Source organism: Lotus japonicus, chromosome 1 (genome assembly GCF_012489685.1).
Source record: "Lotus japonicus ecotype B-129 chromosome 1, LjGifu_v1.2".
Classification (NCBI taxonomy): Eukaryota; Viridiplantae; Streptophyta; class Magnoliopsida; order Fabales; family Fabaceae; genus Lotus; species Lotus japonicus.
Window position 1 is genome coordinate 6200178 of NC_080041.1, and position 13969 is coordinate 6214146.

Below are 13969 nucleotides of genomic sequence, written 5' to 3' on the forward strand. Positions count from 1 at the left end.
AACCCTTTCTATTTGTTACTTGTTGTTTGGGCGCTTAACGCTATTAGGAGATGGAGATCCTTCCGCCGAGGCTTAGCTGCTCGAGTTAGAGATCGAGTCGTAAGCGGTGGAGTAGAGGTGTGAGAAGCAGCTTTGCTTCTCTTCTTGTGGCTTATGTTTGAGTCTCCCTTTCTTTAGGAGAACTCTGTTATTAAAGCCTTGCTTCCGCCACTGTTAAAGTGCGCATGTTTATTCTGAACCTTGCGTATGGTGTTGTAAGCTATTATTACTATATATCGGGAAACAGGTTATTTATATAAAGTTATCGTGTGTTTCCAACCCTATGGTATTCATTCTCATTTTCAAAAAAATTAACCTTGGATTTTAGGGATTGCAGAATAGTCCTTAGACTTTGTTAGATTACTAATGTGATTCCTCAGTTGAGAAATTGGGGCGTTACAGTACTAGTGACGATATCAACGATGGTGGTAGTGGTGGAGCGTGGTGGTGGTGGCGGCAGCGGTGGTGGTAGTGGCGATAACAATGATGGTATCAATGGTGGTGGCAGCGGTGGTGGTAGTGGCGATAACAATGATGGTATCAATGATGGTGGTGGCAGCAGTGTTGGTGGAGGGTGGTGACGATAGCGGTGGTGGTAGTGACGATAACAATGGTGGTATCAATGGTGGTGGCAGTGGTGGAGTGTGGTGGTGGCGGCAGCGGCGACGGTAGTAGTGGCGATAATGATGACAGTGTCAACGATGGTGGTAATGGTGGAGCGTGGTGGTGGTGGTAGCGACGGCGGCGGTAGTGGTGGCAGCGAGCTTTTTTTTTTGATACATGGTTAAAAACACTGGGATGTCCGATCAAATATAAGTTCAACAATTAGCTAGTAGTATTAAAAAAATTAACCCACTTTCTAAAAAAAGAAGGTTTAATCCTCAAATTAGCCACTATGTTTGTCTCGCCGTCTGATCTAAGTCTCTCCTCGGAAAAATTTGTGGAATACGTCCCCATTTTTGCAAAATGTCTGGAGACAGTCCTCGTCGGAGCTCCGAGCTCCGGCGAGTGATGAAATGACATGATGACTGTATAAACGAAGGTGACAAGACATTGAAAAATAGTATTTTACACATCATATAATTAACATAATTAAACTTATTTCTAATTCTAACCCAAATCTAATTAACAAATCTTAATTCCCCCCACACTAATCCTACTTACCCCAATTCCCAATTGCATCAACTCAGAAATTTAGGGTTCATCTGTTCTTCCTCTTCTTCCTCTGCCATTCTTCTCCTTCCTTTCTTCTTCTCTTTTCTTATCAAACATCACCCTCTGAATCTCAAACATCACCAGATTAGCAACAAAAAAACGTGCGCAGAATTAGGTCTAGAGAGGCTTCAAACAGTGACCATCAATGGCTGCCTCCAACATCGCCTCCCGCACAAACCTAGCGCGTCCATCCTCAGACAGAACGATTTCAGCTTCAGCATGAGTCCGTCACCATTGTCAACCTCACCTTCATCGCCAGCGGAGTTGTCAGTGAGGGAGAAGAGAACGGCGTCGCGGCGGTGGTCGAGATCGTGGAGGGCGATCTGAACGCTGTCGTCAATCGAAGTCTCGCAGCGTCGGAGGAGGTGGAGGAAGTTGGTGGTGTGGTGGTCGAGGGTGAGAATCTTGCGCTTGAGAGCCTCAGAGTTGTTGAAGAGGTCTTGCTCGAGGGAGTAGAAATGGTCGGAGAGCTCCTTCCAGTGGAGGGTGCAGCTAGTCATGAGGGAGGTTTGGCGTTGGTGGACCCCATGGTGGCGGAGCAGAGAAGTGGAGAGGAGGAGAAGAAACCCTAGTTGGTTGATTTTGGGAATGGAAGGAGAAAGGGAGAATTGAAGAAGAACGACATAGGAAGAAGAAGATTGGGAATTGGGTTAATTTGGTGTGAATTAGGATAAGGATGAGGGATTAAATTTAGTTAATTAATTAAATTAGAGTTGGAAATAGAAATAGGTTTAATTTTCTTAATTAGATGATGTGTAATATATTTTTTATTTTTTTAAAATTTCACGTCAGCTTCATTTATACAGTCATCATGTCATTTTATCACTCGCCGGAGCTTTGGGCTCCGACGAGAACGGGTTCCAGACGTTTTGACCTCCGGCAAGAACGGACTCTAGTCGTTTTGCAAAAATGGGGACTTATTCCACAAATTTTTCTGGGAGCGAGACAAAAACAGTGACTAATTTGAGATTAAGCCAAAAAAAGAAATCCGAACGTGGTTTTGGTCTTTTGGAGCTAGTTGTTTCAACTTTTGTTGCATTTAATCTCTCTCTAGCTGGTGTACATGTAGATACGTACCTATATATCCTCGTTTTGTGTTTGATTAATTGCATAAATCCATGGATTGATTGCTAGCTATTGTCAATTGATTTCATTTCATGGATCTATAAGAAAGAAAGACCATATATATCATGTCGCCAATCCCTCATGTTTCTATAAATGCTGCATTCCGTTCATCTAGGCATAATGAAGCCTACATCTTCATGAACAATTTGTATGTAGTGCTGAATTATGGTCCGGGATCCACAACTGATAAAGTTCTGAATGGTGGGCGACTACTTCGTATTTCTGATGGGTTTCTATCACTTGCTGGTACTCCATTTGGAGAACATGGTATAGATTGCGCCTTTGACACTGATCGCAACGAGGCCTACATCTTCTCCGGGAACCTTTGTGCCTACATAGACTATGCTCCAGGAACCAGAGGTGATGACAAAATACTCAAAGGTCCCTTGTCAATCTCTGACATCTTTCCTTGCTTGAAGAGTACAGTGTTTGAGAAAGGGATAGATGCTGCATTCAGGTCAACTAAGAGCAATAAAGCTTACATTTTCAGAGGAGGCCACTATGGTGTTCTAAACTATGCTTCCAACACTGTGAACATAGATACCATTAGAAATTCATGGTATTCTTTGGCAGGCACAGTCTTTGAAAGTGGAATTGAAGCAGCTTTTGCTTCTCATGTGCCCAATCGAGCTTACATCTTCAAAGGAGACCACTATGCGGCTATCAATTTTGTTCCAGGCACACATGATGGTGATGACTACATGGTCGGTGGTGATACTAGGCTTATCTCTGATTATTGGCCCGGTATTGGAGGCGTATTGGCAAGGAAGAATGGCATAAGGAGAGCTTGAGCATGATCAATTTTAAGAATAAATTAAAGACTTACCTAGCTAGCTAGCTTGTCAATGTTTGCTTTAGGCCAGGTTCCTCAAATGTAATGTATTTGTGGTTGTTAATTTATTTTCAGAATAATCCTCATCTAATGCACTCATAGCCAATTTAATGTGAGAGATAAAAATAAGAGTTATGATATGATTTCATAGAAAAAAAGAGAGCTATAGAAAGCACTACAAAAGCACTAAAGTCCTTGAATATGCACACATTTGTTTAAAGAAAAAGCTTGAAATTACAAAGCTGCCAACAAAAGAACTAAAAGTTATCAGAAGTCTGTAATAATGATTAATGAACAAAAAGTGTAATACACTGATTCTGCCCATGCAGGACCAAAGCAGTTTCATTTTCAAGTTGTTTAAATTTCTTGCGCAGAGCTTTGTGTTCTTCCATCAGCTTCCAATATACTTTACTCTTGGCCTCACTACACAATCGTTAAGATCTATAGTGAACTTCACTGAGCTATCAAGCAAATTTATTTAGCATGATTCTGCAAACCAGAGTCTCCAACCTCCTCCACTCGCACCATCTTGCTTGTCTCAGTCTTCTGCAAACCTTAATCACTATGTCAACGGTTTCGCCCATTCCTCATCTTTCCATCGATTACTTCACATCGGTCACTCCTTCCCGCTATCAATTGGCGGGCTTTGCCCTTGCCGTTTGCGATTGAGATCTCAAGAACGTGTTAAATTATCGCTCACAATAAACTCTCTAGTCTTGTTCATCTTTTTTCATTAGGCTAGCTGTGAATTGGTTGCCTAACTGTGAATGGCTGTGCATTAGCTTCCGGAATTAGCTTCAACACTAGCTATAGAATTAGCTATGCAAATATCTCTGTATTTAGCTATTAACTTGCTCCGCTCCATAATTAACTACGAAATTAGCTGCAAAACTTTGCTTATATCTTAAGTGCTAATGAAACTATTTTAGTGAAATTGAACTTTCTCAATTCCCGGGCGATTGCACAAAAATTGGAATAGGCGAATTAGTAGCCTATTAACTGCCAATTAGGCCTTAGGCCGGCAGCGCGTTAAGTTGCTTATCACATGAATGAGAGACATTTTTTACTTAGTGAATTTTTTTGGGGCCTAAAACCCTTGCTGGGGCCTTGGGCTGACAGTGGAGGATGCCTTTATTTCCCTACTCAGTTTCAACTTGGGTATGTTTGGAATCTTCAGAAGCCACCATATTCTCCTTTCATTTCTCAAAGTTGCTTGATTGACCCATGTTGATGTCGTTGTAGCCACGATTCAGTCTTCGTTGTTAGGCACACAGTTTGCAACCCCGATAGAGCTAATTGCTTATTAACATGATTATTTATCTTGTCCACTCACAAGTATGTTAACTTCTCAGTTATTTGTAGATTTTAGGGGATTTTGTATAACATTTAGAGTTTTGCATTATATTTTTATTTTGTTGTTTGAGCGTGCATGCTTGTTTGCCATTTCCTTTATCCATCATGCATTATTGTAGAATAGATCCTCTACAGCAGATTTTCTCTTCAGCATCCTCCAACACCATCACAGCCATTGATCTTATAATCAATGGTTTTTATTTATTTAAATATCAAATAACTTATTAAATTAAAATCCAAAAAAGTGATTTATGAGGCTGTAAAAGCACTCATACATTCTTCTCAACAAAGGAGCTGTCAGAGAGAAGGATAGTGAGAGGAGGTGATACGCCGCGCCAGTTACGGAGGGGAGGTTCTGCTACTCGGCCATAAGCTCCTCGCTCTCCACGGACGAAGGAAGCGGCGGCACGGGGAAGGGGTATCGGAGGCTGTTGATGGCGGTCAAGGATAAGAGGAAGGAGCTGAAGTGGACGGCCTCGAAGACCAGAAGCTCCTAGTCCTCGAGAGAATACTCATATGGTATTTTATTCTACTTCCTTTTGCTATCTGAGAGATCACTATCTATTAGTTTATGAATCTCTGCTGAACCCCATGATTCTTGCATTACTCATGTTTTTCTGATTTGATTTGATTTTCTGACTGTAGTGAACTGTGAACCCCTTGAGCCTTGCATCTTGCTTCATAACATCTCTTCAAATTCATTTTCTGAGTATAACAGAACACTAATAATAATACAAAAGTAGAAGATATTTAACTAGAGGGAGGGTAGAAAATTGGTGTTCACAGCCGAAATTAGCCATCAATTCCCGCTCATAAACAGATTTTCTCTGTCCTTGGTCTGACAAAGTGGAGCTCCAAAAAGCCAAAGGCCTGCCCTCTTGTAAAAGGACTGCCCCCAGACCTGTACCGGAAGCATCAGTCTCGATAACAAAGGTTTTGGAAAAATCAGGGACTGCCAAGGCTGGAAGATCAGTCATGGCATGTTTGAGCTGATCAAAAGCAAGTTGTGCCTCCTTACTCCACACAAAACCATTCTTCTTGAGCAGCAAAGTCAGTGGCCTAGCAATTTTCCCATAGCCTCGCACAAATCTTCTATAGTAACCGGTGAGACCCAAAAACCCCCTCAACCCCTTGACATCTTTTGGTACAGGCCAGCACCACATAGCCTCAAGCTTCTTAGGGTCAGCCGCCACTGCTCCATGAGATATAATATGGCCCAGGTATTCTAATTTCTCTTGGCCAAACAAACACTTTTTCTGATTCAGTTTCAACCCATTATGGAACAGCAACTCAAAGACTTGTCCCAATTGAATTATGTGGTCTTCCATAGACAAGCTATAGACCAATATATCATCAAAAAAGACCAAAACAAATTTCCTTAGTAAAGGCTTCAAAACCTCATTCATCAAGGCTTGGAAAGTGGATGGAGCATTAGTGAGCCCAAAAGGCATCACTAAAAACTCATAGTGGCCCTCATGGGTCCGGAAAGCTGTCTTCTCTATATCACCAGCTCTCATTCTAATTTGATGGTACCCCGATTTAAGGTCTAGCTTAGAAAAAACCTTAGCCTCTCCCAATTCATCAAGTAACTCATCAATAATGGGGATGGGAAATTTATTGGGAATGGTAATCTTATTCAAAGCCCGGTAATCAATGCAAAATCGCCAGCTACCATCTTTTTTCTTTACTAAAATAACTGGACTAGAAAATGGGCTAATACTAGGCCTAATAATTCCAGCAACTAACATTTCCTTGACCAATTTCTCTATTTCAGATTTTTGGTAGTGGGGATACCTGTATGGTCGAATATTTGGTATGGTAGCTCCCTCTTGCAGGTGAATGGCATGATCTTGCACTCTACTAGGGGGTAAGTCCTGTATGGCAGTGAATAACTCAGTATAATTCTTCATCAACCCCTGCAACTGTCCTGGAACAGCCACGAGCTCTTCCTGAACTTCAACCAGCTGCTGAAATTCCACCCAAAATCCCTCAGCTTGTTGCTGCAGAGCTTTGACCAAGGAAGATAAAGAAGCTGTCTTCCTAATGAGACCGAGTTCACCTCTCAGCAAAACCTTCTTACTTCCCACTTTAAACCTCAAGGTTAACTCCTCAAAATTGGCTTTTATGTCCCCCAAACTTGCCAACCATTCCAATCCTAGAACCACATCCACACCCCCCAAATTAAAGAGAAATAACTCCTGTGTAATTGGAATGCCCTGAATGCTCAGTTGAACATCTGTGCACTTGCCTTGGCATTTCACCTTATGCCCATCACCAACCTCCACCATGTAGGAAGGAGTTTCTGTCACTGGTAATTTCAAAGAATTCACCAGATCCTGTGAAATGAAATTGTGTGTGGCACCACAATCCACCAAAACAATGACCTTATGCTGCCCCAACTCTCCCCACACCTTCAAAGACCTTCTAGAAGTAAAACCAGCTATGCTCTTGAGAGATAACTGGAACAATTGTGGCTCAACTTGGTCTGTGTCCGCTTCAAGATTTTCCTCCTGTTCTGGATCCTCAACCTCCCCTTCACCCAACAACATCACTCGTAGTTGCTTGTTCTTGCAAACATGGTTTGGGCCAAACTTTTCCTCACATCTGAAACACTCCCCTTTCATAATCTTCTCTTGCATCTCTGCCTCAGATAACCTACGATAACCAGTAGGTCTCACCCGTGGTAAACCTCTGTCCCCTGAACCAGTCCCAACTGCAGGCACTGGATTGCCCACTGCAGCTGTTGAATTCGCAGGTCGCAACGGATTTCTCTGCCCCGTGTCCATCACCACTGATCTAGACAGAGGAAGGCTCCGAAAATTAGAGCCTGTTCTTCCCCCCCAACCACCAGTTCCTGCCCTCTGAACCGCATTGTTCTTCTGCTCCACCATTAACGCTTTTTTGACCAACTCTGTCAGAGTCTTTGGTTCATAAAGCTTCACTTCTGCCGCTAATTCTTCCTTCAATCCGTTTAGAAAAACCTCTCTCAGGTGATCTTCTTCCACACCTTTCATCATTCCAGCAAATCTCTCGAATTGCTCCACGAATTCCGCGACGCTGCCACTCTGTTTCAGCGCTAGCAACGCTGCAAATGGACTCTGCGAAACAGAGGACTGAAACCTCTCCAAGATCGCACGCTTGAACTGCTCCCAAGACGCATGCAGGTGACAAGGTTCCCACCATTGATACCAGCTTAACGCTCTTCCATCCAAAGCTACAACCACCGCTTGTAGCTTCTCTTCCTCCGTCGCTCCCTTGATACGAAAGTACCTTTCCAGTTTGTTGACCCATCCAAACGCGTCTTCGCTTCCATCATAGACTGGAATCTCCATTTTACGCCAGCGATTCGCACCTTGCGCCGCCGTCTCCGCATCCGGCGCCGGTGCCGTTGCCGCCTCTGGCGTCGTGCGCGTCATTGCCACCTCCTCACGGTTGTGCGACAATCCTTCCAATCGCACTTCCATTTGCCTCAGTCGCTCCTCATTCCCTGCTCGATTTGCATCACGGTTCCTTCGATCTTCCTCACGATCCCGATCCAAACGATCCAGAACCTCCAAGATCCGCTCCATGTTGCGCTCCACACTCTCGATTCTTGCCTCCATTCTGCTCTTGACCATAGAAATTCGATACCACAGCTCCTGGATGGAGCTCTGATACCAATGATAAACTCTGAAGAAAAACTGAGAAGAATTGTATTGAAACTCACACTGAATCCAAGAAGATTCAGAGGAAACTCACAAACTACAGAAGAACCCACTGGTTATTCGAGAGACCAGACTCTCCACTCTTCCTAACAACCCAGAAGTGATTCTAACTACCCTGCTAACTAACCTTTATAGTAGGTAGTTGTCAGTTACAAAGGACTAACAGAATAACAGAATCCTAACCCCCCCCATGGAGTCAGTTAGAATCAGTTACAGGGTTATTATCCCCTGCTACTCCCCTCTTTCTCCTAACATAGACCTTCTTGACTAAGGGTCTATACTTATCAAATTTTTTCAATATATTCACACATCTTCAAATACAGGAGTTATATATTTATATGGAGGCTCTCAATAACATATAATAACTTGTCTTGCACGTGCCATTGGTATTTCCATGAAAGCTCGTCTTTGGCAGTTGCTAAACGCTTGGAAATGCGTTTCCCAACCACACTTAGTTTCAATTTTGTTTTGGTGTATATTTCTAAGCTTCTTTGGAGCATGTCTTGGATTCTTCCAACCGTGTTCCATTTGTATTCTTCCAATGCACACTCCCAAGCTTGTAAACTTTTCTCATTGGCTTGATCAGATCCTATCACCTTCAACTCCGATGGAACTTCCTTGGAATAACCTATTGCACGAGAAGAACCTTCTTCATACCCTGTTTCAGGATGGATCTTTCCGAAGACATTCTGACAAAAGAGCTCAAGAGAATGTTGATCATCAAGTTCTTCAATTTTATAGATCTTGTCCACTTTATGACCGATGAGCAAATCTTCATCCCTTGGTGTTATAATGATCCTGCTACCCGGAAACCAATCACGTTCGCTTGCCATGATTTTCAACTGTTCTACATCATCAATGTCATCAAGAACCAAAAGAACTTTTTCTTTACAAACCTGTTCTTTTTCATACATGCCTATGCTTTGACCGCCCAACTCGATTTCTGACACTTCCAACATCTCTAATGGAAGTGTACTCTTCTGTCGATCTTCCTGGCCACTGATTTTTTTTGACTCCTCTCTCACATTAACAAGAAAACTTGCAGCTTCAAATTGGTGCACAATCTTTTTACACAAGGCTTTGGCAATTTCTGTTTTCCCAATTCCACTAATGCCGTAGATGCCCCGCATGCTCTCAGTATCATCATTCGGCTTCATGTCTAGGGTTGTTCTCAACTCTTCTATGCGGTGCTCTAGTCCAACTGGGTCATCACCAAATAAAGGTTTAGGAGCTATGTTAGCATACACCTCCCCAACAATCTTTTTAATATGAATGTTTTCACACCTGCATGAACCAAAAATTATTTGTGGTTATAGAAAGGTTTTGTTTACCAAGATAAATCTGATTCACAAATTAAAAAAAGCTTCCATGCAAGTTGATTTTAACATGTAAGTATCATACTGTAAATAATGTATACTAAATTTTAACATAAAAGAATCAAATTGTTTGAGTGTTTTAAATATGTGATTGGTGAATGAAACATACCCAGTGCTAATATGGTGTCCTTTCAAGTTTGCAGCCTCATGCAAAGCTGATCTCCATGCGTGTACTTTCTCGGAGTTTTCTCCAAACCTATTCGCATGTGCAGTCATGGCTTCATTGTAACTATTTTTTTGATGACGTACATCTGACGGATCGACATGGTAAAAAATGGGGAAAACAAGTTGTTTGTTGTCATTGTTGCTGCTGCTGCTGTTGTTTCTTGTCGTGCATTTTATGATCTCGTCAAGTTCAGCAAGACACCATGTGGAAGATGCATAGTTCTCAGAAAACACAATGATTGAAATCTTAGATTCTTGAATAGCTTTGGAAATGGCAGGGAAAATACCCTCCCCTATCTTCAGATTGTTATCATCAATGAAAGTTTTGATCCCCTTCTGCAATAAGTGGTCGTGAAGATGTCCTATAAAGATGTTCCTTGTATCTTCTCCTCTAAAGCTGAGGAAGACATCATAGGTAAAACGTCGGCGCTCTTTATATTTTTCCATAGCAAACAATTCTATAGAAATGCTTGAATTTGAGAATGAAACACTCCTTTCCAAACGGACACTTGAGCTTAATTTGAGGATATTGTTGGAACACTAGAAATGTTTTGTAGTGAATTTGTAATTGTACGATGGTATCAATGATCCTTACACACATTTTAATAGTTGGGTACTTACTTGGGGAAATACGTGTGCGGATGCTAAGTTAGATGCTGACAAAATGGAAACTAGATGATCATAAGCGTGAGCGTGTATGGGGTGGACCCGACAATTTTAAATTGAGACAAAAAAAGAAAGTTTAGAGAAAAAGATGGAAATGAACTGAAACAAAAGAATATTAAGCTGGCACTTGTTAATGAGTTCAAGGAAGTAGACACCAAGAAATAAGTTCTCTTGATGGACTTTTAGCATATTGTTAATGAGTTCAAGGAAGTAGACACCAAGAAATAAGTTCTCTTGATTGACTCTTAGCTTATTCTATATTAAGCTGGCACTTGTTAATGAGTTCATCATGTCTCACTTTCGATTATCTTCTCACGTTAGGCTACCAATTCAAATCTCTGGAGCAGCTTCTAGATACTTACTATTATAATCACTTCAAAAACTGCGTGTACATTTATTCTCTTGAGAAAATGTGGAGAAGCTTACAGTTACATTCCACTCAATTGCTTTAGTATCAACAAGGAACAAAATCTCCTATCCTCAAATGATGTCTCATATCTTGTCATTGTGAATTACATTGTGACACGTTAATTAAAAAATACATTCATAGATATGATACTTATAAATTTACATGAGTGATTTTTAATTAATGTGACACAATTTCGTTTGTGAGGTAGAAAATGAGACATTATTTTGAGACAAAATTTTGGTCTTAAAATTAGATGGAGAGATCTATATTAGATTCTTGTAAAGAATAAGATGTCCACTAGTTATGAGCTATCAATATTTTAGTTGTGCTTGATCAATTGTGGTTGAATTTGAATTGTGCCTCATCAATATTAGACAACTTAGTGTTTCATGTTGTGCTCCTTATAACATCAACTTTCTACTTCATGTATGTTTGTTGATGTTGCACGATGGATAAACTTAGATACAATACTTTATAAAAAGCAGTGTTTGCAGAACCGGACCAGCCAGTCAGACCGGTTCAATCGGGAACCGAAACTCTAGTCGGTTTGGTTCTCTTCAATAACCGGACTTCATAAAAACCGGTCAAAAATCGGAAGAACCGGCCAAAAACCGGGGGAACCGGCCAAAACCGGTGCAAACCGACCTGAACCGGTTCAGACCAATAACCATTGTACAAGCTTTTCCGATCATCTTCTCCGGTCATCTACCTCGAACGCCACCATCATTGTGTCTCTATCTGACCAACGAGCCCCTTTTCACAGTCAGATCTGTAAGTCAGTCCATGAGAGCAAGTTTTTTTCCACAACACCATTGCTATCCAAGTGTTGTTGCGACACCATGACTCCATGAGCGACCCTGCTGCAACAGTGTTGCTGGCTTGCAGCTATCCAAAATTTTTTGGTGAATTCTACCATACCCTCATTGTATGGTACATGACTGATGCGATTTGACATGTACCAATAAGAAACCGACATCTGACAATGTATTTAAATTTTTGTTTCATTTTAAAACATATATGGGAAAAAGAAGAAACACTCACTTAAATGTTATTGGTCTACGTCACGTCTTGTATCATACCCCAACTAAGTGTTGTGGTATCCTAGCAAGCACCAAAGTTCTTTTGCAACCTCTTTACTTGTTGATATATATGACTGCGATACAATAAAGATAGGTTAAAAAAAAATACAATAAAGATACTACCAGTCTAGAACCACGGGTTCCTATTCCTATTCATATCTCGAGAAGATATAGATTTTGAATTTTGTCCAATACAAGATATTGGTACTTGTGTCTTTTATTAAAGCAACGTCCACGAGATACAGTATTGTTTTTGAATACTAATTTGTTTATTTATTTATTTTTATAGTTTATTTTACTAAATAAAATCAAAATATAATTAATTAATCAGTACCGGTCTGACCACGGTTCGACCGCGGTTAGACCACTAAACCTGGAACCGGTGTCTCGACCGGTTCAATGACCGGTCCGGTTATGTAAACATTGATAAAAAGTCCAAACCACCGGTTTCTTAATCTATTAATGTGGTAGTTTTTCATTTGTTAACTCATTTAAAACTGTATCTAAGTTTTGTTTTTCAACAAACTACCAACAATGTTAAACTTAAATTATAAGACAGGCCTTGTATTTATAAATTGCTATATGCATATGGGATAATGTTTCATCCACACCTCTCTTTTGAGGTGAAGTGGTGGAATGGTGAGAGAGATAGGAAGTAAGAGAGAGAAAATATGAGATGTGATAGATGATAAGATGAGAGAGATAAAAATGAAAAGAGATGGAAATTAAGTGTTTAAAAAATGGGGTGTGTATATATCATTACTCATGCATATGTTTTTATGTCTTCAGAGGCTGTAACTCCCATTATGAATATAATGCAAAATTTGTACAATAATGGTTATATATCTTGGGGATGGCTGCCTCTCACAAAGTTGGACAGGTTTTACCCTTGGAGAAATGAAATTATAAAAAAATAATAGAAAACACTACTACAGAAAAGGCCTATTGCCACGCCTCAATTGTTATGGTTATAGGCGGAACCGTGGCAAAAAGGAGAAATATTTTATTATTTTTTAGAGGGATCGTGGCAATAGGGGGTTATATGCTACCCAAGTTTTTATTTTTTTTCTTTCTCACTAACCCTAGCTGCGCCAATCTTTTCCTCTAGAGGAGACGGTGCTACCTGAGCGTTGGAGAGGCAGGGCAAAGTCGGAGGAGAAGACGGCGTCGGAGGAGAAGTTCCTCACCGTTCTCGATTGAAACCCTCATCGTTCTCCATCAACGAAGTTGCAGATTATTGCTCAAGCCGCTCGAACGCGAATCTGTCGACGTTCTTCCCTGGCTCGATTCACTCATCTTTCACGCAGAGAGTGAGGGAACCCTAGTCCGCACCATCTCTCTTCACCGAGCCCTGGTACCGTGCAGCCGTCACCGCGTCTTCGAGAACCTTAGTTTCTTATGCTTCATTTCGTCAAGGTTTGTCACTTTTCTGCCACTTTTATCGCTTGCTTCTTTTCAGTATCCCGTAATTTATGATTCTGATTTTACTATTTATCGTCTGCTTCTTTTCTATATCTGGAGGTGGTTTCTTTGATTCTCTCACTGGATTGGATTTAAGTGATAATGACAATAGGATCATAATCAAGTTTATGATAATCTCAACCTTGGCACTTAAGTGAATAAAAGGGTAATGTTATGAGTATTATTGAAATTTTGAGCTGCAATCTGTATGGCTCTTCTTTGTTGTTTTCCCACCTCAGAATTGACATCAATTACCACACAAACACTTGTAGTCTAGGAACTGCTTTGGCTCTTATGAAGCACTAGCATAGTATAAGTGTGATTAGAGGAAGCCAAAGCAAGAGGTTTGTAATTGTGTTTGAAGTTCGAGTTCCTTTAAGAACGATTTGTTTTGTGAACAATATAGTTCATTGAGGAGTAGATTTTACCTGTCTTGACTCTGGAAGGATGTGTTTTTGGTCACATAGCAGGACATGCCTAAGTTGATTCTTCTAGTACTATGTCTATATGTGTAGTTTGCATTTATTTGTTGTTTTTGGTTTCCT

General features: G+C 40.8%; 3 protein-coding genes across 3 annotated transcripts; 1 reads left to right on the plus strand and 2 right to left on the minus strand.

Annotated features, from left to right (window-relative positions):
* The first annotated feature begins 2444 nt into the window (after positions 1 to 2444).
* Positions 2445 to 3170, plus strand: LOC130710623 (albumin-2-like). The gene has a single exon (XM_057559984.1). The coding sequence runs from the start codon at positions 2445 to 2447 to the stop codon at positions 3168 to 3170; it is 726 nt and encodes a 241-aa protein (XP_057415967.1).
* Positions 3171 to 5286: 2116 nt separating this feature from the next.
* Positions 5287 to 8166, minus strand: LOC130710686 (uncharacterized). The gene has a single exon (XM_057560071.1). It carries the CDS (start codon positions 8164 to 8166, stop codon positions 5287 to 5289), a length of 2880 nt encoding a protein of 959 aa, XP_057416054.1.
* A 56-nt stretch (positions 8167 to 8222) lies between these two features.
* Positions 8223 to 10275, minus strand: LOC130733257 (TMV resistance protein N-like). Its single transcript, XM_057585386.1, has 2 exons — positions 9754 to 10275; positions 8223 to 9552 (listed from the first exon to the last, which is right to left on the minus strand). Exons 1-2 carry the CDS (start codon positions 10254 to 10256, stop codon positions 8595 to 8597), a joined length of 1461 nt encoding a protein of 486 aa, XP_057441369.1. The 5' UTR covers positions 10257 to 10275; the 3' UTR covers positions 8223 to 8594.
* Between the last annotated feature and the right edge of the window lie 3694 nt (positions 10276 to 13969).